Here is a 27292-nt window from a genome sequence, read left to right as displayed (position 1 = left end):
TTTAGGTAACAGAATTCTTTGAGGAACTGAAAGCAACTGTCTTTCTCTTGTAAATGTCTAAAAATCAGAAATATAAATACAGGCCACAAGGACCTGAATTAACTCAAGCAGGCAAAACCTAAATCCAAGGGGAAAAAACTGGTGGTTTTAAAATTCAAACCGCTGGGAATCCCCCCTCAGTCAAACCTTACAAATAGTAAGCCTTAGTTATCAGAGCAAGCAACTTTAATGTATTCCAACTGTTTGTAAACTAGCAAGTTTCTGTTGTAATACCTGATTCTTAGCTAAGCTTTGAAATGGAGCAATGTGATCTCTAGTTTGCCTGTTTATGTCTGCGTACACATTATACAAGTGAGCTATTCCTACCTCTACAAAGTATTAGACTTGGATTTATAAAAAGCTCTATTAAATTTTAATAAATTTATTTATTATATTTAATAAATTTAAAGCAACTGGCCAAAATGGCTATCAAGTTCATGTCAACTGGGAAATATTCAATATTGAGTTGATATCTGACATTAATATTTAAGTCTATTGATCTATTTAATATAAGAAATGTTGTTAAGATTATTGTAAGTTTAATAAGACCTTACTAGATATCTTAGAAGAAAAAATAACATGATGAAATTCCAAATGTAAATGAGATAAGAACTTTGGTATAAACTCTTTAAAATAATTATATTTCAGAAATGTCTACTTAAAACGATCTTTCCAGATATTTGCTGACTTAAAGTTCTAAAATTGTGTTATGTGATGAATGTTTATTAAATAGTTTAAAAGATACTGATATCAGTTACCAAACTGAGAAACTTTAAGGTACTTAGGATTATTAATGAAAATATTTGGTGTCATCCTGAGATGTTCTCTACAAGAAAACAAATGTTTTTAGAAACTATCACTGGTGTTTGTGCTCACCGAGCTACATAATTGCTTACTTTTTAGCTTTACTAAAAATTTAGGTTTTAAGAATTGTGAAGTCTAACTTAAACATGTAATTACAGCTATTAGGAATAATACAGTAACTCTGTAGTATACAGTAAAAAGTAGAATGGGTGTTTTCACTAAAGCAGGTATGAGAAATGGCACTACATTTTATTGAGAAAAAAGAATGAGCTGCTTGATTTTACTTGGATAGAAAATGAGAGACAGTCTAGGCAATTGTGGAAAGGAACCCTGAGGAAAAGGTTTTTTACATAGTCAAGATTAACTAAAGTAAAATTAAAAAAAGAAAAATATAAAACTGAACCACTATGCCATCAATCAGAAACTAATACAATATTGTAAATCAACTATTCTACAATAAAACAATAAAATAAAATAAAAAACTTGCAGATATATACTGAGGAAAAAATAATAATAATAAAGTTAACTAAATGGACTTTGTTAAGTGAGCTAGTGTAGGACTGGAATTTGTTAGAACTGCTGTTAGAAGTGTTTACTTCTGATAACAAATCGTGTGAGTTTCTGTTCCCTTAAGTGATCTATATTTGTTTTTCTTTTCACTGTTTTGTGATTTTGGTTAAATAAAGTATTGTTTCAGTGATCCTGTTGTTTTTTAAAAATATTTTTTATATTCCTAACAAATTTCCAAAATATTAAAATCTAACTAAAGCTCTTATAGCCAGCCTCCAGAAACTCTGGGATGCTTCAAAGAAACCTCTCTGAGACATCTCAGAGAAAAATGTTAAACTAAGTTTAATTGGTATCTTTAATTCAGAAATATTGTTAAGTGATTGGAGGTAAACTTTAGGTTATAATGTATGGATAAATGTTATTAATATAGATATCCCCAAACTTTATATGAAATGCCTAACATCTGATATGTCCTAATTTAGTATTAACAGTCACAATTCTAGTGATCATCCTAAAATGTTATATATGCAGAAATATCTAAGTTTCCCAATTACATTGTGCTCCAATCTTTAATCATGCTATTTTAAGTTTTGTCCTCTGTAGACTATTATAATTTACACTGCTTTTACAAAATGAAGATTTTCAAGAAGACTCATAAAAAGAACCTATTTAAACAGACCTAAGTTTCTGATAGCCTTTAGGTAATGCCTAAAGTAACAAATGACAAACTCTAATGGAAAACCTGATTACTTCATGTGGATCAAAGGAATCAGTTACATGGGACTGAATGAACTGATAAAGATAACTTTGACTTTGGAAAACATAGTACATGAATCTGTTCTTGTACTTAACAGTTCTCTTATGCTATTGTTAGGGGAAGTACACTGACTGAAACCACCCACCCTGGCCAGGCACCATAGTAACTTTGCATGAGTTGTTTTATGACAGGAGGTCCTGGTATGGAACACAGAACTAACAAGCCTCCACCAACTGGAAGAGTTCGGGAAAGGTCAAAAGGAGACACCACATGTCCGACCACCTCTCAGAATCCTTCTCTGTGGTATCCATCTTGGCTGAACAAGGTGTGCATCACCAGGAAGGACTCTGAGTCAGAATGACTGGCTAAAGACAACCCGGAAAGTAATCCCATCTGCAAATTATGTGACAGAGCAGTGCTATGGGTTCCCTTCCCCTCCTGCTCTCCATGCCGGTGCTTTCCCAGTAAAATCTCTTGCTTTGTCAGCACATGTGTCTCCTCAGACAGTTCATTTCCAAGGGTTAGACAAGAGCCCAGTTTTGGGCCCTCAAAGGGGTCCCCCTTCCTGCAACACTATGACTGCAACAAGTTGATAAAGCATGCCTTTTTAAACAAAGATAAAACATTTATCTTTCTCTCTACCTGATCTTGCCAAAATTTGGTTTCTCCAGCTGGCTCTCCTTTGAACTTGATGGCTTACTGAAACTAGACTACAACTAGTTATACCAACGGAGAAAGCGATGGCACCCCACTCCAGTACTCTTGCCTGGAAAATCTCATGGATGGAGGAGCCTGGTGGGCTTCAGTCCATAGGGTCGCTAAGAGTCAGACATAACTGTGTGACTTCACTTTTCACTTTCATGCATTAGAGAAGGAAATGGCAACCCACTCCAGTGTTCTTGCCTGGAGAATCCCAGGGACGGAGGAGCCTGGTGGGCTGCCATCTCTGGGGTTGCACAGAGTTGGACACAACTGAAGCGACTTAGCAGCAGCAGCAGCAGTTATACTAATCGTTGTTTCCAAATTGTGTATACCGTTGTCTCTCTGCTACACTTCGTCAACATTACTAGCTACATTACTTATATCTATTTTATAAGATCATTGTCTCTTACAGTTGTAATCACATCACCAATAAATGTAATGATGACTAGGCAACTTGAAACAACTAACAGAGATATAGTTCTGTATGACATCAATAATTGTAATAGTGTGATTCTAGGTATGGGGAAAAGCAACAAGCAAAATATCTCCTGGATCCTAACAGGTAAGAAGATAGAAGATCCAGAGAATCTTTTGTTACCTATCAATGGGCTTAATCTGGAAATTAACATCTGGAGTGACATATCAACAAGAACTTTCACCTGATCTGATATGAGCCTCCCAGCGCTGTGGGACAAAAAATGGTCATGAAATGTCTCCCAAATACTGATCAAATTTCTGACTACGGAGAGGGACTGCAGAACGGAGTGTTTCCTGCAGTAAGGATGAACAAGAATACCACAGCCATCAACGATATTGGCCCTCCAAATGTGAATTTTTGAACCCAGGAAGAACATTGCCTGCTTTCTGGCAGCTGCCACGAGCTGCCGCCACTCCCTACTGTGAGCAAGGAACTGCTGCTGCTGCTAAGTCACTTCAGTCGTGTCCGACTCTCTGTGACCCCATAGATGGCAGCTGAAAAATCAAATTGCAGGATGCTGGCCCCAGATACCTGAGGTGCATATGAAAGGAAGGATTTCAGTAGGTCCAGATGCTTGCATCTCCCCACATGTAGAAAAGCACTAAACTCCTTGAGATGTGTTTTTCCTTAATTAACAATAATCTTTTGATGTTCAGACTATCTGCCCCTTGTTGCAAGCTTCTATATAAACTGACTCCTCCCCTCACCTCTTTAGAACAGTTCTCTCAAGGTTATTTGAGATGCTGTCTCCTGGGCTTGAAGATATAAAAATTCCCACCAAATATAACATAACCCTCAACTTCTAGGCTGTGACTACTTTTTAAAGTTGATATATATACCAACTTTCTGGTCACTTTATTGTACAACACAGCATAGTAAATCAACTATATGTCAATAAAAAATTTTTAAATATCACAAAAAAGACTATCATTTCTCCATTTAATTATGCTTGCATCTTTGTTCAAGGTAGATCTGTAGGTCTCTTTCTTGATTTACTATTATGTTCCATTAATCTGTATGTCTGTTACAGGGAAGAGCCAATTTTGACTTCATGTTGGATCCGTTTCTTTAAGCTTTGTTTTTTGTTTTTGTTTTTTTTTTTCACTAAAAGGATACTGTTCATAGTGGCCTGCTTCAGGGAACCCTGCTCTTCTGCCAAAATGCCTTTGTTCAGGAACATGTCTACCTGTGGATGGATGGAAGCAAGAAGGAAGAAGTTAACACATCCCTTCCCCAGAGGTGGCCATTCCAGGAAATATTTGCAAGAGTAAATGGCCTTTTTACTTTACTTCTTCACCTTCCCACTCTCTGTTCTGTAATAGAACCTGGCACCTAGACCCAGATAAGATAGCTGTTTTGAGACACTGCCATCTTCTCAGTTTGCGAGCTTTCCCAAGTCTTATTCCTTGCCTCAACATCTCATCTATACTTATTGGTCTGTCGTGTGGCGAGCAGAGCAAGCTTGGACTCTATGACATGTCTATTCTAAAAAACTGTCATATAGTCTTGACTACTGTACCTCAAGGCTAAGTTTTGAAGTCAGGTATTTTGAGTCCTCCAACTTTATTCTTTTTCCAAATTGTTTTGGCTATTTTAGATTCTTCGGAATTTCACATATTTTAGAATCCTATCTTATAAATGTCTAATGAAAAAAAGCACTAGGACTTTGAATGGGATTGCATTGATGCTGTAAGCCAATCTGGGGAATATTCCATAGGCCATATTAATATCTTAAGTCTTTCATTCTATGATCATGGTATTTGCTCCCTTTACTTCTTCCATCAGAGGTTATTTGGGTATTTCCCAGATTTTTGTTACTGGTTTTTGCTAGTTTGGTATGGTCAGAAAACATAATCCACATGATTTGCAGTGTTTTATGTATTGGTTGAGGTTTGTTTTATGGCCTAGAATGTTCTTGGTGACTGTTCTGGATACACTTGAAAATGATGTGAATTCTACTGTTGTGTAAATTTCATGCCCATCTCCCAGTGGTAGTAGACTTCTTTTTTTTGTTATCCATGTGGCGTCCTGGGGCCAGGTTTTTCTGTTCCTCCTCTGAGGTCAGAGGTTACTTGCTTATACTCCTTCTCCAGCAATAATGGTTGGGTCCTGAAGGCAGAGCATTTCCTATTTCTTCTCCCAGAAGCAGATGGGTTTTGCTTTTATTCCTCTCCCCCAAATACTGGATTTTGCTGGGGCCTTGGGGGTGATATTTGTTGCTGTTCCCCCAGCAGCTTGAGTCTTTTGCATCCTTCAAAAGAAGGGTCTTGGGTAAATGGGCAGGGTTTCATATGTATCCCTCAGCAGTAGTCTCCTGCATGCCTGAACTACTGACAGGGACTTTCTGGTCCCTTGTCCTTCCCATTTGCAGTAAGCACTGGGGTAGGCCCTTAAGTGTATGATGTCTCTTTTTTGAGACTCTTAGCTCTTCCAAACAGACACACTAGCCCATAATTAGCCTTCCAGACTTTGTTGAAATCTCAGTTGGTTTCTTACCTGTCTGTACAGTGGCCACCTCTTTCTCTCACGCTCTAAGATGAACAACTGGTATGGTCCACCTCTTAAGGGCTTATCACTTTGTGATGCAGTTGCCTCTTCTTTGCAACCTTACCTGTCTGGTGTGCTCATGAAAAATTGTAATTATATAGATTGTTGTTGTTCAGTCGCTCACTCATGTCTGACTCTTTGTGCCTCTACGGACGGCAGCACACAGGCCTCCCTGTCCTTCACTATCTCCCAGAGTTTGCTCAAACTCATTTCCATTGAGTCAGTGATGCCATCCAACCATCTCAGACTCTGTCGTCCCCTTCTCCTCCTGCCTTCAATTCTTCCTAGCATCTTGAATCTTAGTACATAAATTATCTAGTTTTTTCTCCTGGTTAAGATAGGAGTGGCATTCTCTTGAGGCTTTCTACATCCTCTTCCAGGTAGAACTCTACCTACCTCTACCAAAGGTGATTTTGTTAATCTCTTAAAACGGTATTATTTCCATCACTGAAATTACAAAAATTTATAATTACTTTTACTTCGCCTCCTCCATTAGTCTTTAAATCCATGAAGACATAATGAGCAGCACAGTCATCCCTTGGTATCCAGAAGATTGATTCCAGGCCTCCCTCCCCCTACCAACATCAGAGGATGGTTCAAGTCCCTTATACAAAATGGTGCTCAGTTCAGTTTAGCTCAGTTGCTTAGTTGTGTCCAACTCTTTGTGACCCCATGAACCTCAGCACACCAGGACTCCCTGTCCATCACCAACTCCCAAAGTTTACCCAAAATGTCCATTGGGTCAGTGATACCGTCCAACCATCTCATCCTCTGTTGTCCCCCTCCCTGCCTGCCTTCAATCTTTCCCAGCATCATGGCCTTTTCCAATGAGTCAGCTCTTCGCATCAGGTGGCCAAAGTATTGGAACTTCAGCATCAGCCCTTCCAACGAACACCCAGGACTGATCTCCTTTAGAATGGACTGGTTGGATCTCCTTGTAGTCCAAGGGACTCTCGAGAGTCTTCTCCAACGCCACAGCTGAAAAGCATCAATTCTTCGGCACTCAGCTTTCTTTATAGTCCAACTCTCACATCCATACATAACTGCTGGAAAAACCATAGCCTTGAATAGATGGACCTTTGTTGGCAAAGTAATGTCTCTTTTTTTTTTTCTGCTTTTTAATATGCTGTCTAGGTTGGTCAAAACTTTCGTTCCAAGGAGTAATTGTCTTTTAATTTCATGGCTGCAGTCACCATCTGCAGTGATTTTGGAGCCCCCAAAATAAAGTCTGACACTGTTTTCCCACCTATTTGCCATGAAGTGATGAGACCGGATGCCATGATCTTAGTTTTCTGAATGTAGAGCTTTAAGCCAGCTTTTTCACTCTCCTCTTTCACTTTCATCAAGAGGCTCTTTAGTTCTTCTTCACTTTCTGCCATAAGAGTGGTGTCATCTGCTACCTGAGGCTATTGATATTTCTCCTGGCAATCTTGATTCCAGCTTGTGCTTCATCCAGCCCAGTATTTCTCATGATGTACTCTGCATAGAAGTTAAATAAGCAGGGTGACAATATACAGCCTTGACGCACTCCTTTTCCTATTTGGAACCAGTCTGTTGTTTCATGTCCATTTCTAACTGTTGCTTCCTGACCTGCATACAGATTTCTCAAGAGGCAAGTCAGGTGGTCTTGTATTCCCATCTCTTTCAGAATTTTCCAGTTTACTGTGATCCACACAGTCAAAGGCTTTGGCATAGTCAATAAAGCAGAAATAGATGTTTTTCTGGAACTCTCTTGCTTTTTTGATGATACAGTGGATACTGGCAATTTGACCTCTGGTTCCTCTGCATTTTCTAAAGCCAGATTGAACATCTGGAAGTTCAGGGTTCATGTATTGCTGAAGCCTGGCTTGGAGAATTTTGAGCATTACTTTACTAGAGTGTGAGATGAGTGCGATTGTGTGGTAGTCTGAGCATTCTTTGGCATTGCCTTTCTTTGGGATTGGAATGAAAACGGACCTTTTCCAGTCCTGTGGCCACTGCTGAGTTTTCCAAATTTGCTGACATATTGAGTGCAGCACTTTCACAGCATCAACTTTTAGGGTTTGAAGTAGCTCAACTGGAATTCCATCACCTCCACTAGCTTTGTTTGTAGTGATGCTTCCTAAGGCCCACTTGACTTCACACTCCAAAATGGTGTATTTACACGGTAAAGCATCTGTCTACAATGCGGGAGACCTGGGTTTGATCCCTGGGTTGGGAAGATCCCCTAGAGAAGGAAATGGCAACCCACTGCAGTACTCTTGCCTGGAAAATCCCATGGATAGAGGAGCCTGGTAGGCTACAGTCCATGAGGTCGCAAAGAGTTGAACATGACTGAGCGACTTCACTTAACACGTATCTTCCCATACATTTTAAGTCATCTCTAAATACTTATAATATGTAAAGGCTATGTAGATAGTTTTAAGTACAAAGTAAATGCTACGTAAATAGCTGGCAGGTACACAACAAATTCAAGGTTTGCTTTTTGGAAATTCTTTTTCAGTATTTTTGATCCATGGTTGGCTGTATCTGCAGATGTCGAACCAGCAGAGGGCTGACTATCTTCTTCAATATTGTGATCCCTGTATCTAATACCATATAGGATGTATAGTACTTAAAATGAAATGGAATGATACATTACCACAAACATTTATAGTGTGGTACTTCCCTGGTGATCTAGTGGTTAAGACTCTGCCTTGCAGTGCGGAAGACACAGACAGGTTTGATCCCTGGTCGGGAAACTGAGACCTCACATGTCTTGGAGCAACTAAGGCCGCATGCCACAGCTACTAAAGCCCACACACTCTGGAGCCCAAGTGCCACAGAACTAAGACCCAATGTAGTCAAATAAATAAATATTTAAATATATATATAAAGCACAAACAAGAAAGGTACACCAAACCATTTTTAATTAAGTTTCAAGAAAAACTGAAATAGCAAAAAATGAAATAGCAAAACACAGATCAGTAATTACTTATTATTTATTCTATTCTTACAAAAAGACACTTGGAACAATAAATATAAAATGGTATAGGTCTTGTTTAGCAATGGGCAAATACAAGTTTTCTTGGTATTCTCCACAGGAATAAGCTAATGAAGTTTTTATAAGTTTATCCATTCACCTCATCCTACCCACCTCCCACCCTCTAAAAAAGATCAATTCTACAATTTTTAATAATGGATTCTCAAAATAAGTAATCTAAGACTTATTTTGTGACTAAGATATCTGAATTAAGTTAAAAATATATGTATAATATGTTGTTACCCAGAAACCTCAACTAATTCAACTCATGAATATTCTTAAGCTTTCCATTTTTTATAATTCGTATAACTAAAGAGTCTGTTCTGTTCAAATCTGCATGGCAAATAAACAGAAAGCAGAGTACAAAATATACACTTTTCTGTCCTAGGAGGAAACACTAAGTACAGATATATTTAATATACAGTGAGTATGTCATGTGTTTTCTCATAGCCAAAAAAATCCTGATTCTTTTATACCTTGCAGGTTGATGAAGCAGAACACAAATACACAAATTATTTGTGACTAAATTTAGCTAATAAAATCAGCAAAAAAAAAATACACACAACACACCAGAGTCTGAGCAATGATGAATATCCAATTGTATTTGTTTCCCTAAAATTTATCTTCAGGCTAATACCTGAAGAGTCTTTCTAATACTTAAATATTCTTCTTTAATGACTTATGCATCAAGTGGAAATATGTACAATAGTTATTTCAAACTAGAAACAGTTGGTGGGGGAGGGTAATTCTTTTCCCCTGCTCTGTAAATAAAATATTTTTTAAAATCCATTTAAAATAATTTCTTACATGGTGCTTTATAACTACTTTCTACTTTATGGAGATCATTCAGAAAGGCAGAAAAGAATATAAAATATTCAAAGGTCATCATCAAAATAACCAAATGGATTTTTAATTTACCTCTGTGTACTTTCCATACTACTGAGGCATTGTCCTAATTAATTACACTTTCCTGGATCCCCTGTAACATTATAAACATGAATCTTAAAAAAATGAAAAACTGGCTTTTAGACTTTAAAATAAGCCTCCTCCTCCTCTTCCACAGCTACTCTTCAAATATTTTAAGCAGAAAATTAATCTGATTGCTTTAGGGGTTGATGCAATGTTTACTTAAAATAATCCACTTTAATTCAAACTTTTTAGGACTAATATCAAATTCAATATCCAATGGAAGATGGAAGTAGAATACATGTCAGTACAAATAGTACCAAATACAGAAAAAGCACCTAAAGATGGAAGGAGACAGCTCTGACACCCTAGCTATTAGTGGCAAACCACGTTTGTGTGTTTCCATCGACATAACACCTTATGCTATCCAAAAATATAGTTTATTTGGTTCTATGTTTGACTTTCTTTAAACTTCAAAAGCCAACTTAAAATTTAAGGGATAATTTTTTTTTAAATTCCTGGGCACAGATCAATTTCCTAAGTAAAGAGCTACTAAACTATATCAATGTATGTGATGAGGAATCCAATGAAAGCAACAAGGTGCTATGATTGAGTGACTTAAAATAACCTCTCCTCATGGTAGAAGATAGCGTTTCATGATAGACGCAGGTTGTGCTCACTCCTTCAGAGACATACACACATCACCTTCTTCTTAGTGAGACTCTGCTTTGTTACAATTTAGAAATCTGAACTTAATTTCAGAGAATATAAATTCCTGGAATATGATTTGAAGACAGGGTACAAACAGCAGTTGAGTGGAATCTGCCTGCAACAATCCTTTATTTTTTTTTTCCTTTAAGGTTACAGAAAATCTGCACATAGACAAGGCAATTAATTCTCAAAATAAAAATACCCCCCTCCAAATAGCCAGTCAGATTCCACAGTGAATATATGTCATAACACATTCTATTCCACAGGTGTACATTCTTTTGAGCCTGCAGGGTTAGGATCAATTCTTTCTGGAAATATTAGCTTCTCACAAACTGCCTCCTTTATTGGTAAATACTGTGATATTTCATTAGGTTCCGTGAAGAGGGAAGGTGAAACATGCTAGGAAATACATAAATCATATTAGCATACATGAAGTTACTACAATGATAATTTTGGAAATGCTTTGGTTCAAGCATTCCTAAAGCATGACAATTTTAAAATGAGGTACAATATATGTATATAAGGAACATCATTAGGTACTCCTAATAATATCTCTTGTTACTGACTCATTTAGTCTGTTACTAGAGGGTTTCCTCAAAAATCATAGGGAGATGTCACTTATAATGCACCATTAAATGTTCTAAGAATTTAATATATCTTATTCCAATTCCCTTTTCCAGTTATTTTTGTATCCTGAAAGCACCAGTCTTTAGTTAGATGCCAATATGTAGTCTCCAATAGACTCTAAGTAAATTTTCTAACTCATATATATTCTATTTGGTTGGCCAAAAGGTTCATTCAGATTTTTCCATAACATCTTAACATCAAAACTCAAACAAACCTTTTGGCCAACCCAATGCATACAGATAGAAATAAGCACTAAGGGTGAATTTAAAAAATATCAACTTAGCGGGAAGGTATCACTTTTTAAACAAGCCATTATTAACTCCTATAGACTTGCAGAAGCTCTTTACAAACTCCAGGGGAGCAAAAAAAGGAGGGGGGTATTATGCCCCCCAAAATAAGTAGTAGAAAGAACATCCTATTGCAGCTCCACTACCAGTTCAAAGAGCTAGAGTAAGTCACACCTTTGGCTCTCAGTTTTTCCAGAATACAAATGGAAATTGGGTTGGATGATGACTAATATACCTAACAACTCTAACTGTAATTGAGGTGAGTACCAGAAAAAATACACTTCAGCAGGATTTACCTACCTATTAGGTAAATGAATGGATTTAGGGATACAGGTTTGGTGGATGGGTGGGACATGGGAGGATACCATACCTAAAATAAAACATTAAAACTTAACTTTTAAAAATTGATATTTAAATACTGTACCATTAAATTAGCAATTTTGCTCTCTCGTGATGTATATTCTCGTAACATGTAGGTCTTGTCAGCCTATATTTAAAAATAAAAAAAAATAGCAATAAATTTATGTATATTGATTTACAAAATCCTTCCTATTAAATAGAATTGCCTACATTTTAGAACAGGTTGTAAAAGTAGCATTAAGTCTGATGAGACCATCTATTCTACAGTGAGATAACTAATTCAAGAATTCTGAATTATTAATTCCAACCTGTATAAATTACAGTAATATCAGATATACGTATGTAAACATATTTAATAATTGTCATGTAAGAGAAACACAAGCCAAGGTTTTACTCTGAAAGAAAATGTATATATTTGTAACGAAATATGTAAGAGATTTAAATATCATTTCAAGTTTGGACCCACACCTTTTCCTTAAGTTATACTAGCATCTACCTACATAACTGTGGCTACCCTTATATTCAAAAATAAAGAAAAGCTTAAACAAGTTTTATTCTTTCCTATTTCTAAAAATTTGTTAAATTGCTTATTTATAGTCACTTTTTCTATACTTCAATTTTCCCATTTAAGACATTTAAAGGGAGGTTTTAGAAAACAATTACAATTTGTTTTTTGGTAAAACATTATTTAATAAGAGAAAAAAATCACAAGATTACATTCCCTTTAAGTTTCAATCTTCTATATCAACAAAAAGATTGATGCTCATTGTAAAAAAAAATCAAATAATATAAACATAGTATAAATCATCAACAATCACAACTTCTATAGATAACACTATCCTCAACATTTAGAAATCTCTCCAGAAAATCCTATATTCATACTTGCACCTTAAAAGTCAATATTAATTTGTCCATCTCTTCAAATCAACCACTAATTTTAATGGTTGTATATTTTCTACTATATGAATTGCAAAAAATTAAAAATAGAAACCTCAATTAAATACAGTTTGGAGACTAAAACAGGAAGCTCTCACATCCTGCAACCATAGCAAAGCCCAACAAAAAAAAGCAAGATTCCTCTTAGTTTCTGGGAAGGAATCAGCCAACGGAAAGCCATGGACTCTCTTTCCTATAGCCCTCCCACCTTCCTTTTCTAGTGTATAAAAGTATTCTCCTTCCCTTGCCATGCAGGGACTTGCACATGGCTCACCATGGTTACAGATCCCAAACTGCAATTTTCTACTGATCCTGAATAAATCGAATTTTGCTGGAGAAATATCTGGCAGTCTATTTGTTGCAGGTTAACAGGATATAAATGGCCATTTAATCAATATTCATTCAATGGTTATTAAAGCACTTTCCTTCTTTCCTTTGGGGCTCCCCTGGTAGCTCAGAAGGTAAAGTGTCTGACTAGATGTGGGAAGCCTGGGTTTCGATTCCTGGGTCAGGAAGATCCCCTGGAGAAGGAAATGGCAACCCACTCCAGATCCTTGAACTGTTACAAACAATAGCATTTCCATGAATACATATATACACACACACACACGCACACACACACACACACACACACACACACCTCTATACATCTGCCTAATTAAAATTTGTGGGTTACTGTATATAAGAATCTTTTTGAGGATAAACCCTGAAAAGAAATAAACATTTCTGAGCTAAAGTGCAAACATTTCTAAAAATGCAAATTTCATTTTTTTCTGAGGGAGTTTTGCCGACTAAGGCCTGTCTAGTCAAGGCTATGGTTTTTCCTGTGGTCATGTATGGATGTGAGAGTTGGACTGTGAAGAAGGCTGAATGCCGAAGAATTGATGCTTTTGAACTGTGGTGTTGGAGAAGACTCTTGAGAGTCCCTTGGACTGCAAGGAGATCCAACCAGTCCATTTTGAAGGAGATCAACCCTGGGATTTCTTTGGAAGGACTGATGCTGAAGCTGAAACTCCAGTACTTTGGCCACCTCATGAGAAGAGTTGGCTCATTGGAAAAGACTCTGGTGCTGGGAGGGATTGGGGGCAGCAGGAGAAGGGGACGACCGAGAATGAGATGGCTGGATGGCATCACGGACTCGATGGACGTGAGTCTGAGTGAACTCCGGGAGATGGTGATGAACAGGGAGGCCTGGCGTGCTGCGATTCATGGGGTCGCAAAGAGTCAGACATGACTGAGCGACTGAACTGAACTGAACTGAAAATGTAGCTTATTTTTAGTACTTTGCTATCACTTTTGAAAAGAAAAAGATCCAGGAACTTTCCTGGTGATCTAGTGGTTAAGACTCCAAGCTTCTACCACTGAAGGTAGCCGGGGTGGGGGTTCCAATCCTTGGTTGGGGAGCTATCCCAGAGGCCACACAGTGTGGCCGAAAAAAAAAAAAAAAAAAAAACGGAAAATACCAATCCAATTCTATCTTACTGGGTTCAAATCCCAGTTCTGCCACCTGTTAATTGTATGAAAAAAAGTGAAAGTCACATTCGACTCTTTGCAACCCCGTGGACTGTACAGTCCATGGAGTTCTCCAGGTCAGAATCCTGGAGTGGGTAGCCTTTCCCTTCTCCAGGGGATCTTCCCAACCCAGGGATGGAACCCAGGTCTCCTGCATTGCAGGCAGATTCTTTACCAGCTGAGCCACAAGGGAAGCCCAAGCATACTGGAGTGTGTAGCCTATCCCTTCTCCAGTGGATCTTCTCAACCCACGAACTGAACTCCAGTCTCTGCATTGGACGTGGATTCTTTACCAACTGAGCTATCAGAGAAGCCCTATTAATTGTATAACTTAGGCAATTTAATTAATTTTTCTTTCCCTTAGTTGCCTCAACTATAAAGCAGAGATAATAATAATATTTATTTTACAGGATTGTTAGAAAAGTTAACTATTACTACAACTACCATGACTGATACTGGTGGTCTCTTCTCTCATTTGTCATTCTGGTGGTCTCTTCTTTTATTTATCATTCTGTATGATCACAAATCTGATGTCAAAAATTCATTAAAAAAGGATAGGCTGCTATAAGCTACTAGAAGAATTTTTATTACTCAATTAATTTTCATTACTCAATTAAGCCTCCCTATACTTTCTTATTTTTTAAGAATCTTGTAAGTTAACAATTCCTTGAAATAGAATACAGAATTTCCAAGCATTAAAACAACTATTAAAATGATGGGATGACACAAATTTCTGGAGGCTATGTGATTGATATTTCTAATATCAGGAGAGCACATAAACCACACATACTATTAAAAAAAAAAAAGTAAGAGTTAAGGGATAGTTTTCTTAAACAGATTAAACAGAGTAAACACAATTCTTTTAAAAAAGCATTAGGCTCCCCTTAATGGAAATGTCTTTTAGAAAAACATTTTCAGCTACTAGAACTTTTGGAAAAGAAGATGTAATGTTTTGATAACTGCGCAGTCAACAGTGAATGCGAAACACTCAATCTTCAAGGTTAGATGGATGACCATATAGTATAAAGCACTGCTGAATTCCAAACTCTCAGACTGACAACATAACAACATGGACAAGCCCAATATTAACTAGTATATTCACTAGATAAGAAGAGATACCTCATGGTAAAGTCTTGTGTCATTCATTCTAATAAGCACCCCATCAATTCTCAAGAAAAATCGCAACAGCAAGAAAAAGCTAGAAGGCATTACTCTCTGGAAAAGAAAAAAAGTATATCAACATTTTAATGAAAATTAAAATTGTATTAATCTGCTAAAAGAAAAAAAATTTTAAGGCACAAACTCTCTCAACTAGAAGTTTTTTGCCCTAGTTCCAACCAAAGCTGAAAACCTGTTTATATTATGTAACATAACATAAACAGCTTCCTATAATAGAAAAATAGTTTTTCTAGGTCAAAAGAAAATGAGGTTAAACACTTAAAATGTACCTAAATAATATGAAAATTATAATGTACACCATAAAAAGAAGACACTTATAGTAAATGACAATATCAGTAATATAAAAATGAGAAAACAACCTAGTTCTTTGTTGCTACTCATCTTTCATTAACTTTACATAAAGACAAGAGGCCTTTAATGGTATGGTCTAATTCAACGCAACCGATTGAGTATTTACTATCTTAGACTGCCAAGGTCTGGTTTACGAGATCATTATAGCATGTTCTTAACATCTCTGACCTGTGTCACATCTGCACGTTTCCGTTTTCCAGTATTACCACTGGAGAAAGTCAGAATAAGTGGAGTGTGGGTCCTGGTGTCAGGAAGGGAGGGGATGGATAGGGTGTGTTGTCTTCAGGTCTTTAAACCTCATAGGAATGCTGTCAGAAACAAGGTTACCTTTGTTTCTCCCCTTCAATCTACAACCTGCAAAACATCCACAACTCAGCAAAAGTATACCTGTGCCCAACTCATTAGGTCATTGGAGAATTCCACACATCTATACATCTACTGGTGGGTGTACTGGAACATATGGAAGAAGCAGAACCAAAGCAACAGCGGAGTCCGTGCCTGCAATCCCAGCCTTAGGTCTGTGACAGCTGAGCCCACAGCTTCAGAAACCCCAGCAGCCAGGGAAGCAGCACACATGACTTTGGTGTCCTGAGTGTGGGAGCTCCTGTGGGCACAGGCGACAGGGAAGCAATAGCAGTGGGGCCTGGGACTCTGTCCCTCCAGCAGCTGACATACTCAAAGACCTGCCCCCCAGTCTGCAATGGCAGAGCCCAAGACACTTACAACACCCAACATGGTGGAGGTGACTGCACAACCCTGCTCCCCTCCTGCTTCCCCATCCTCCTCCCAGAGCAGAGCCTATGTCTCAGGGGATCCCAGACACGAGGGAAAGCCCACCATCCCCATGACACAGCAGCTCCAACAGAAGCAAAGCAGTAGCTAATCCAGAGGCACAAGAAGAGCCAAAGAAGGCACAGAGCCATACCTCTCACAAAGCACAGAAAGCACCAGTTCTCAAATATAACAGAAGAAGCACAGCCAAGAGAAACCGAAACCTGTGTTACAGTGTCACCTGAAAGTGAAAGTGAAGGCGCTCAGTCGTGTCCGACTCTGTGCAGCCCCACGGACTGCAGCCCACCAGGCTCCTCTGTCCATGGGATTCTCCAGGCAAGAATACTGGAGTGGGGTGCCATTTCCTTCTCCAGAAGATCTTCCCGACCCAGGGACTGAAGCCGGGTCTCCTGCATTATAGGCAGACACTTTACCATCTGAGCCACCAAGGAAGTCAAGAGGGACAGAAGTCAATAGTGCCACCTAACAGACAACAAAAGAAAGCACTCTCACTTTTAACCTGTTATTTAAACACACCAGCAGAGAAGCACTTCACCAAGCACCATGAAAAACCATAGTAATACTACACCACAAAAAGAAAATGACAAATCTCCAGAAACCAAACTTAAAGTCACAGAATATTTCAATCTAACTGATAGAGAATTCAAAGTAGCTATTGTGAAGAAACTTAATGAGATTTAAGAAAACTCAGAGGAGGAACCTTTAACATGGCAGAGGAATAGGACGGGGAGATGACCTTCTCCCCCACAAATATATCAAAAAACTCATCTGCATGTGTAATAATTCCCACAGAACATCTTCTGAACGCAGACAGAGGGCCCCAGACTTTCAGAAAGGCAAACCAATCTCCTCAGAATAAGGCAGGGCAAAAGATAAAAACAAAAATGGAGACAAAGGAGTTCTGGGCGGGAGGGGATCTGAGCCCCCGGAAGGGAGTTATGAAAGAGGAAAAGTTTCTGCACACTAGGAAACCCCCTCATAGGCGGGGTCAGGGGGAAGCTTCAGAACCTCAGAGGGGAACACAGCAAGCCAAGTGCTCTGAAGGCAAACTGGAGAAAATTCACCACAGAGATTGCACTGGTTGGCACTTTCCAGCCAAGAAGCAGCTCACACTCACATCTCCCCACAGTTGAGTAGGGGCTGGGTGCAGAGGCACAGCCCTTGGGGATTGGTCCTCAGGGAAGGGATCAGGGTTGACTGCCATGAAGATACTCTGGGGGCGTTAACATGACACGGCAGAGACAGACCTGGGAAAATGTCAGAGAAGCAAAAGATCATTCCCATGGGAAAACTATAATGCTTCGCTTTAGCTCTGCACGCTCACAGAAAAAAGGACACAATCCAGGTGAATGCCAAATGGGGGCAAGATGGCAGTGGTCTATGGCCCCAGAGGCAGAGAGGCAGGTGCAAATGCCAGAGGTGGAAGGTAGAGGGCCAATAAGGTCCCGACCCCAGAGACTGCAACTACCGCCAAGTTGTGAGCGGCTAAGGGTTGCTACCCACGTCTTCCTGGGAGCCTGAGCAGCACGACTCTGCCAAGGACCAAGACCAACTCCCCTGGGGAAGCGCACAACTTGCCTCAGACTGGGGACCTCCTGCAGAGACCAAGCAAGAACCAGCTGTGGTGAGCACTCCTCACACACCCTAACAACATCTGCTGTACCCCTCCCCCATCCCAGCACAACTGAGCAAGTGAGCCCTAATAAGCTCCTATTTTCACCCCTTTGTGTCTAGGCGAATGACAGACAATGGAGAGAGACTTACAAGCAGTTTTTGTTCAGTCGCTAAGTCGTGTCCTACTCTTTGCAGCCCCATGGTCTGCAGCATGCCAGGCTTCCCTGTCCTTAATTGTCTCCCGGAATTTGCTCCAACTCACATCCATTGATTCAGTAATGTCATCCAACCATTTCATTCTCTGTGGCCCCCTTCTCCTCCTGTCCTCAATTCTTCCCAGCATCAGGGTCTTTTCCAATGAGTCAGCGCTTCACATCAGGTGGCCAAAGTCTTAGAGCTTCAGCTTCAGCATGAGTCCTTCCAAGGGATATTCAGGGTTGATTTTCTTTAGGATTGGCTGGTTTGATCTCCTTGCTATCCAAGGGATTCTCAAGAGTGTTCTCCAGTACCACAGTTTGAAAGCATCAATTCTTTGGCATTCAGCTTTCTTTATGGTCCAATTCTCACATCTTTACATGGCTGCTGGAAAAACCATACCTTTGACTATACTTAATATGCTATCTAGGTTTGTCACAGCTTTTTCTTCCAAGGAGCAAGTCTCTTTTAATTTCATGGCTGCAGTCACCGTCCACAGAGATTTTGGAGCCAAGGAAATAAAGTCTGTCACTATTTCCATTTTTCGTCCGCCTATTTCCCATGAAGTGATGAGACTAAATGCCATGATCTGTTTTTTTTAATGTTGAGTGTTAAGCCAGCTTTTCCACTCTGCTTTTTCACCTCCATCAAGAGGTTCTTTAGTTCCTCTTCATTTTCTGCCATTGGGATAGTATCATCTGCATATCTAAGGTTGTTGATATTTCTCCCAGCAACCTTGATTCCAATTTGTGATTCATCTAGCCCAGCATTTCACATGATATACTCTGTATGTAAGTTAAATAAGCAGGGTGACAATACATAGCCTTGACATACTACTTTCCCAATTTTGAACCAGTCCATTGTTCCATGTTCCAGTTCTAACTGTTGCTTCTTTTCTTGCATAAAGGTTTCTCAAGAGATAGGTAAGGTGGTCCAGCACTCCCATCTCTTTCAGAATTTTCCACAGTTTGTTATGATCCACAAGGTCAAAGGTTTTTTGCATAGTCAATAAAACAGAAGTAGATGTTTTTCTGGGATTCTCTTGCTTTCTCTGATCCAGTGGATGTTGGTAATTTGATCTCTGGTCCCTCTGCCTTTTCTAAATCCAACTTTTATATATGGAAATTCTCAGTTCACATACTGTTGAAGCCTAGCTTGAAGGATTTGGAGCATTACCTTGCTAGTATGTGAAATGAGCTCAATAGTACACTAGCTGGAACATTCTTTGGCATTGCCCTTCTTTAGGATCAGAATGAAAACTGACCTTTTCCAGAGGTAAGACACCTTATAAGGAGAGGTGGGCTCCAAACCAAAGCAGAACCCCAGTGGCTGTATAAGCAAAGGGAAGAGGGAGAAACTTCCCCGGCAGTGGCAGGTGCAATGGTTTACATTTCCACTCTAAGCCTGAGACCGTAAGCTTTAAAGGCAACTGTAGATTTTGAGAATAAATACAAACTGGAGCAAGGGAAGATGCCCACAACAGGTCAAGACCTTTCTAGAAATACTGGAGGACTTTCTGGGTAGGCAAACTGACTGGAGCAGGAAAATGGAAGAATCATTTGGACATTCCTCTCACCACCACTCTCTCTATATATATTTGGTTTTTTTCCCCCTTTAAAAAAATTATTTTCTCATGTTGTCCTAATAGGGTTATTTATTAATTCTTTAACTTTTATTTTTATAACCTACTTTTTCCATAAAAAAACACTCTATTTTTAAAATAAATTCCATGTTTCTGACTTTTGTTTATTTTTTGTTTTTAATTTTGTATCTTTAAGAGACTAATTTTTAGTATCAATTTTCACTTAGGGGGTTGATTATTAGCTTGATTGCTGTCTTTTGACTCCTCTTCATAGCCTTTCTTCACCCCCTTTTCTTCGTCTTCCTTCTCCTTTTTCCTATGTCAGCGTGTGACTCTCTTTGGGTGTTCCTGGCTGTTAAGGGCTGTTTTACAATTAGTCTAGGCATTTGTCTTCTGTGCTATGTGGACTGTGAAATCTTGATGGTATTGTAAGGGACTGGACCTGAACCCCAGATTCAGGAGACTTGACTCCTGGGACTTTGGATCACCAAAACTCCTGACCCCATGGACATGAATAGGTGAGAGCCCTCCCAAAGGCCTCCATCTCAGCACTAAGACCAAGCCCCACCTAAAACCCAGCAAGTTCCAGTACTGGACACCTCATGCCAATCCTTCAGCAAAAGAGGGGCACAACCCTGGCACATTAGCAGACAGGCTCCCCAAAGCCATACTGATCCCATGCTTCTGCTAAGTCGCTTCAGTCGTGCCCGACTGTGTGCAACCCCATAGACGGCAGCCCACCAGGCTCCCCTGTCCCTGGGATTCTCCAGGCAAGAACGCTGGAGTGGGGTGCCATTTCCTTCTCCAAAGCATGAAAGTGAAAAGTGAAAGTGAAGTCGCTCAGTCGTGTCCGACTCTTCGCGACCCCATGGACTGCAGCCCACCAGGCTCCTCCATCCATGGGATTTTCCAGGCAAGAGTACTGGAAGGGGGTGCCATTGCCTTCTCCACTGATCCCACAGACACGCCAAAACACACCACTGAACACTGCATTAAAGAAAAAATAAAAAAGAAATGAGAATAATCTCTGAGACTTCTGGGACAACATTTAGCACCCCAGTAATGGCACCCCACTCCAGTACTTTTCCCTGGAAAATCCCAAGGACAGAAGAGCCTGGTGGGCTATAGTCCATGGGGTCGCTAAGAGTCGGACACAACTGAGTGACTTCACTCTCACTTTTCACTTTCATGCATTGGAGGAGGAAATGGCAACCCACTCCAGTGTTCTTGCCTGGAGAATCCCAGGGATGGCAGAGCCTGGTGGGCTGCTGTCTATGGGGTTGCACAGAGTCGGACATGACTGAAGTGACTTAGCAGCAGCATTCGAATCATAGGGGTCCCAGAAGAAGACAAAAGGAAAGGGCAAGAGAAAATATTTAAGGATGTTTTAGTTGAAAACATCCCTAAAATGGGAAAGGATATAGCCACCCAAGTCCGGGAAGCCTAGAGAGTTCCACAAAGGATAAGTGAAAGTGAAAGTGAAGTCGTGTCTGACTCTTTGCAACTCCATGAACTGTAGCCTACCAGGCTCCTCCATCCATGGAATTTTCCAAGCAAGAGTACTGGAGTGGGTTGCCATTTCCTTCTCCACCATACAGGTCAAACCCAAGGAGAAACATGCCAAGACCCATATTAATCGAACTAACAAAAATTAAACACAAAGTACAAATATTAAAGACAGCAAGGGAAAAGCAACAAATAACATATGGGGATATCCATAAGGCCAACAGCTGATTTTTCAACAGAAACTCTGCAGGCCAGAAGGGAATAGCAGGGTATACTTAAAGTGATGAAAGGGAATAACCTACAACCAAGATTACTCTATTCAGCAAGGATCTCATTCAGATTCAAAGAAGAAATCAAAAGCTTTATAGACAAGCTAAAGTTAAGAGAATTCAGCATCACCAAACCAGCTCTTCAACAAATGCTAGAGGAACTTCTCTAGATAGGAAACACAAAAAGAAAAGGCCTAAAAAACAAACCCAAAACAATAAGTAAATAGTAATAGGATCATACATATTAATAATTACCTTAAAAGTAAATGAGCTAAGTGTTCTAGCCAAAAGACAACAGATGGCTGAATGGATACAAAAATTAGACCACTATATATGCTATCTACAAGAGACCCACCTCAGACCTAAGGATAAACACAGACTGAAAGCGAAGGGCTGGAAAAAGATATTCCATGAAATAGGAAATCAAAAGATAGCAGGAGTAGCAATACTCAGATAAAATAGACTTTAAAATAAAGACTGTTACAAGAGACAAAGGACACTACATAATAATCAAGGGATCAACCCAAGAAAAGGAGCACCTAAATATATAAGGCAGATGCTAACAACTAATTATTAAAGGGGAAATCAACAGTAACACAGTAATACTGGGGGGCTTTAATACCCCTCTCACACCAGTGGACAGATCATAAGCAGAAAATAAGGAAAAACAAGCTTTGAACAATACATTGGACCAGTTGGACCTAATTGGTATCTACAGGATATTTCATCCAAAAACAACAGAACAATTTCACTTCTTCCTCAAGTGCACATGGAACATTTTCCAAGATAGAACATGTCTTGGGCCATAAATCAAACCTTGGTTAAAAAAAAAAACAAAACTGGAATTGAGAGAGTTAATTCTTTGGTAGGTTGATAAGAAGGAGTCTGGGGCTCCTGAGAAGGAGAAAAGGGTCCAGGGCCCTCAAGGAGGAGAAAGTTTTTCTTTTCTACACTGCTTTGTCTTAGTCACATAAGACTTTTTATCTTAAACTCTGAGCTGTTACTACAACAACAATCTTTAAGACTAACTTTGTTTAAGCCCAGATCTAAACAAAACAACTCATCTTGCTCAAGGGTATGTTTTTCCTTAAACTCTGTACTAATGATTATATAACAACAATATATCTTGCTCCAGGACACTTTCTCCTTCTTATCAAGAACCCTCTGACTAATCCTGTCATCTTAAAACCTAGCTGTGGGAGCCAGTCTGGCAAGATTTTTCTATTGTTACCTCTAAGCTTGTTAATTTAAGGTTTATGTTGTGGAAGTTAGTCTGGTAAAAGTGTGTAAAGCCTTGACAAGCCTAGTCAGTGGGGCACTCTCCATCCCCTTCCTGATGTCTGTCTCAGAAGCTTTCTCTGTCCTTTCTCACTGTAATAAAACTTCTGCGAACAACAGCTCTGAGTGATCAAGCTTGGTCCTTGGTTCTAAAGCTAAATCTTCTTCAGAGATCATGGATCCAACATCATTCACCGTAAGTTATCAAAATCATCTCAAGCATTTTTTTCTGGCCACAACATTGTAAGACTAGATATCAACTACAGAAAAAAAAAACAAACTAGGAAAAGCATAAACATATGGAGGGTAAACAATACGCTTTTGAATAACCAACAGATCACTGAAGAAATGAAGAAAATCATAAGAGGCCTAGAAACAAATGATAGTGAAAACACAACAACTCAAAACCTACGGGATGGAGCAAAAGCAGTTAGAGGGACGTTTATAGCAATACAAGCCTACTTCAAGAAACAACAGAGACATCATACAAACAACCTAACCTTACACCTAAAGCAACTAACAAAAGAAGAATGAAAAAAATCCAGTTAGAAGGAAAGAAATCATAAAGATCAGAGGAGAAATAAATTATAAAGAAATGAAGGAGACGATAGCAAAGATCAGTAAGACTAAAAGGCTGGCTCTTTGAGAAGATAATTGAAATTGACAAATGGTTAGCTGGACTCATCAAGAAAAACAGAAAGAAGACTCAAATCATTAAAATTAGAAATGAAAAAGGTAAAATTACAACACAGAAATACAAAAGGATCATAAAAGACTACTACCAAAATCTATATGTTAATATAGTGGGCAACCTGGAAGAAATGGACAAATTTTTCAAGTTCAGTTCTTTTGCTCAATCTGGTCCAACTCTTTGCAACCACACAGACTGTAGTACACCAGGCTTCCATGTCCATCACCAACTCCTGGAGCTTGCTCAAATTCATGTCCATCGAGTCGGTGATGCCATCCAACCATTTCATCTTCTGTTGTACCCTTTTCCTCCTGCCTTCAATCTTTCCCAGCATTAGGGTCTTTTCAGTGACTCAGTTCTTTGCATCAGGTGGCCACGTATTAGAGTTTCAGATTCAGCATCAGTCCTTCCAATGAATATTCAGGACTGATTTTGTTCAGGATCGACTGGTTTGATCTCCTAGCGGTCCAAGGGACTCTCAAGAGTCTTCTCCAACACCACAGTTCAAAAGTATCAATTTTTTGGCACTCAGCTTTCTTTACAGTCCAACTCTCATATCCAAACATGACTCCTGGAAAAACCATAGCTTTGACTAGATGGACCTCTGTTGGCCAAGAAATGTGTCTGATTTTTAATATGCTGTCTATGTGGGTTGTAACTTTTCTTCCAAGGAGCAAGCGTCTTTTAATTTCATGGTTGCAGTCACCATCTGCACCAATTTTGGAGCCCCCCAAAATTAAGTTTGTCACTGTTTCCATTGTCTCCCCATCTATTTCCCATGAAGTGATGGGACTGGATGCCATGATCTTATTATTTCTTTTAATGCTGAGTTTTAAGCCAGCTTGTTCACTCTCCTCTTTCAGTCTCATCAAGAGGCTCTTTAATTCTTCACTTTCTGCCATAAGGGTGGTGTCATCTGCAAATCTGAAGTTATTGACATTTCTCCTAGCAATCTTGATTCCAGCTTGTGCTTCATTCAGCCTGGCATTTCACATGATGTACTCTGCATATAAGTTAAATAAGCAGGGTGACAATATACAGCCTTGATGTACTCCTTTCCCAATTTGGAACCAAAGAATATAATCAATCTGATTTTGGTACTGACCATCTGGTGATGTCCATGTGGAGAGTTGTCTCGTGTGTTGTTGGAAGAAGGTCTTAGCTATAACCAGTGCATTCACTTGGCAAAATTCTGTTAGCCTTTGCCCTGCATCATTTTGTACTCCAAGGTCAAACTTGCCAGTTACTCGAGGTATCTCTTGGTTTCCTACTTTTTCATTCTAGTCCCCTATGACAAAAAGGACATCTTTTTTTGGTTCTAGAAGGTCTTCAAAGAACCATTCAACTTCAGCTTCTTTGGCCTTAGTGGTTGGGGCACAAACTTATATTACTGTGATACTGAATGGTTTGCCTTGGAAATGAACAGAGCTCATTCTGGCATTCTTGAGGTTGCACCCAAGTACTGCATTTCGGATAGTACAAACTCTTACAGAAGTATATATAACCCTTCAAAACAGAACCAGAAAGAAATACAAAATAGGAACAAACCAATCACAAACATGGAAATTGAAATTCTGATCAAAAATTTTCCAACAAACAGAAGCTCAGGGCCAGACGGCTTGACAGATGAATTTTACCAAAAGTTTAGAGAAGAGCTAACACCTATTCTACTCAAACTCTTCCAGAAAACTACAGAGAAAGGAAAATTCCCACACTCATTCTAAGAGGCCACCATCACTCTGATATCAAACTAGACAAAGATGCTCCAAAAAGGAGAAAACTATCGGCCAGTATCACTGATGAACATAAATGCAAAAATCCTTAACAAAATTCTAGCAAACACAATCCAACAACATAATAAAAAGAACATACATCATAATCAAGTGGGCTTTATCCCAGGGATGGAAGGATTCTTCAGTATTCACAAATCAACCAATATGATACATCATATTAACAAACTGAAAAATAAAAACCATATAATTAGTTCAACAGATGCAGATAAATTCTTTGACAAAATCCAACACTCATTTATGATGAAAACTCTCCAGAAAGTATGCACAGGGGGAACATAAGTCAACATAATAACAGCCATATAAGACAAATCCACAGCAAATATTGTTCACAATGGTGAAAAACTGAAATCATTTCCTCTAAAATGAGGAACAAAACAAGGTTTCCCACTGTTGTCACCATTATTCAACAGAATTTTGGAAGTCCTAACCAGAGCAATCAGAGAAGAAAAAAGAAATAAAAGGAATCGAGATTGGAAAAGAAGCAAAACTCTCACTGTTTACATATGTCATGATTTTCTACATAGAAAACCCTAAAGATGCCACCAAAAAATCCAGAAAAACATCTACTTCTGCTTCATTGACTACACTAAAGACACTGACTATGTGGATCACAACAAACTGGAAAATGCTAAGAGATGGGAATACCAGACCACCTTAACTGCCTCATGAGAAACCTATATGCAGGTCAAGAAGCAACAGTTAGAACTGGACATGGAGACTGGTTCAAAACTGGGAAAGGAGTATGTCAAGGTTGTATACTGTCATCATGTTTATTTAGCTTATATGCAGAGTACATCATGCTAAATGCCAGGCTGGATGAAGCTCAAGCTGGATCAAGATTACTGGGAGAAATATCAATAATCTCAGACATGCAGATAATACCACCCTAATGGCAGAAATCAAAGAGGAACTAAAGAACCTCTAGTGAAGGTGAAAAAGGAGAGTGAAAAAGCTGGCTTAAGAGTCAACATTCAAAATACTAAAATCATGACATCTGGTCCCATCACATCATGGCAAATAGAGGGGCAAAAAATGGAAACAGTGGCAGACTTTATCATCTTTAGCTCCAAAATGACTAGACAGTGACTGCAGCCATGAAATTAAAAGATATTAGCTCCTTGGAAAAAAAAAAAAAAACATGACAAACCTAGACAGTATATTAAAAAGCAGATACATTACTTTGCCTACAAAGGTCCATCTAGTCAAAGCTATAGCTTTTCCAGTATTCATGTACAGATGTGAGCTCTGGACCATAAAGAAGACTAAGAGCCAAAGAACTGACACTTTCCAACAGTGGTGCTGGAGAAGTCTTGAGAGTTTCTTGGACTGCAAGGAGATCAAACCAGTTAATTCTAAAGGAAATCAATCCTGAATCCTCACTGGAAGGACTGATGCTGAAGCTCCAATACTTTGGCCACCTGATGCAAAGAGTGAACTCACTATAAAAGATCCTGATGCTGGGAAAGATTGAGGGCAAGAGGAGAAGCGGGTGACAGAGGATGAGATGGTTGAATGTCATCACTGACTCAAGGGACATGAGTTTTAGCAAACTCCAGGAGATGGTGAAGGACAAGGAAGCCTGGCATGCTGCAGTCCATGGGGTTGCAAAGAGTCAGACATGACTGAGCAACTGAACAACAATAAAAATCAATGAATATAGTAGTCAGAGGATCAAAATTAAAGACACAGAAATCTCTTGCACTTCAATATACTAACAATGAAAAATCAGGAAGAGAAATTAAGGAAACAATCCCATTTACCACTGTAACAAAAAATAAAATACTTAGGGATAAATTTACCTAAAGAGACAAAAGACCTATATTCAGAAAACTATGGGACACTGATGAAAGAAACTGAAGATGACA

At 39.1% G+C, this 27292-nt stretch overlaps 1 protein-coding gene across 2 annotated transcripts in view; it reads right to left on the bottom strand.

Annotated features, from left to right (window-relative positions):
- The window catches only part of TIPRL (TOR signaling pathway regulator), a 70250-nt gene continuing 51737 nt past the window's right edge, over positions 8780 to 27292 (bottom strand). Inside the window, exons 5-7 of one of the 2 annotated variants that reach the window (XM_018046464.1) lie at positions 15297 to 15392; positions 11794 to 11856; positions 8780 to 10854 (exon numbers count right to left, since the gene is read on the bottom strand). In XM_018046464.1, the coding sequence (XP_017901953.1) occupies positions 10711 to 10854; positions 11794 to 11856; positions 15297 to 15392 (303 nt within the window). In that variant the 3' untranslated portion in view covers positions 8780 to 10710. The remainder of the gene's footprint in view (positions 10855 to 11793; positions 11857 to 15296; positions 15393 to 27292) is intronic. The other variant, XM_018046465.1, reaches the window with a different exon arrangement.

Source organism: Capra hircus, chromosome 3 (assembly GCF_001704415.2).
Source record: "Capra hircus breed San Clemente chromosome 3, ASM170441v1, whole genome shotgun sequence".
In the NCBI taxonomy this organism is placed as follows: Eukaryota; Metazoa; Chordata; class Mammalia; order Artiodactyla; family Bovidae; genus Capra; species Capra hircus.
The sequence above is the reverse complement of the archived record's forward strand: the minus strand, read 5'-3'. Positions and strand labels throughout refer to the sequence as shown.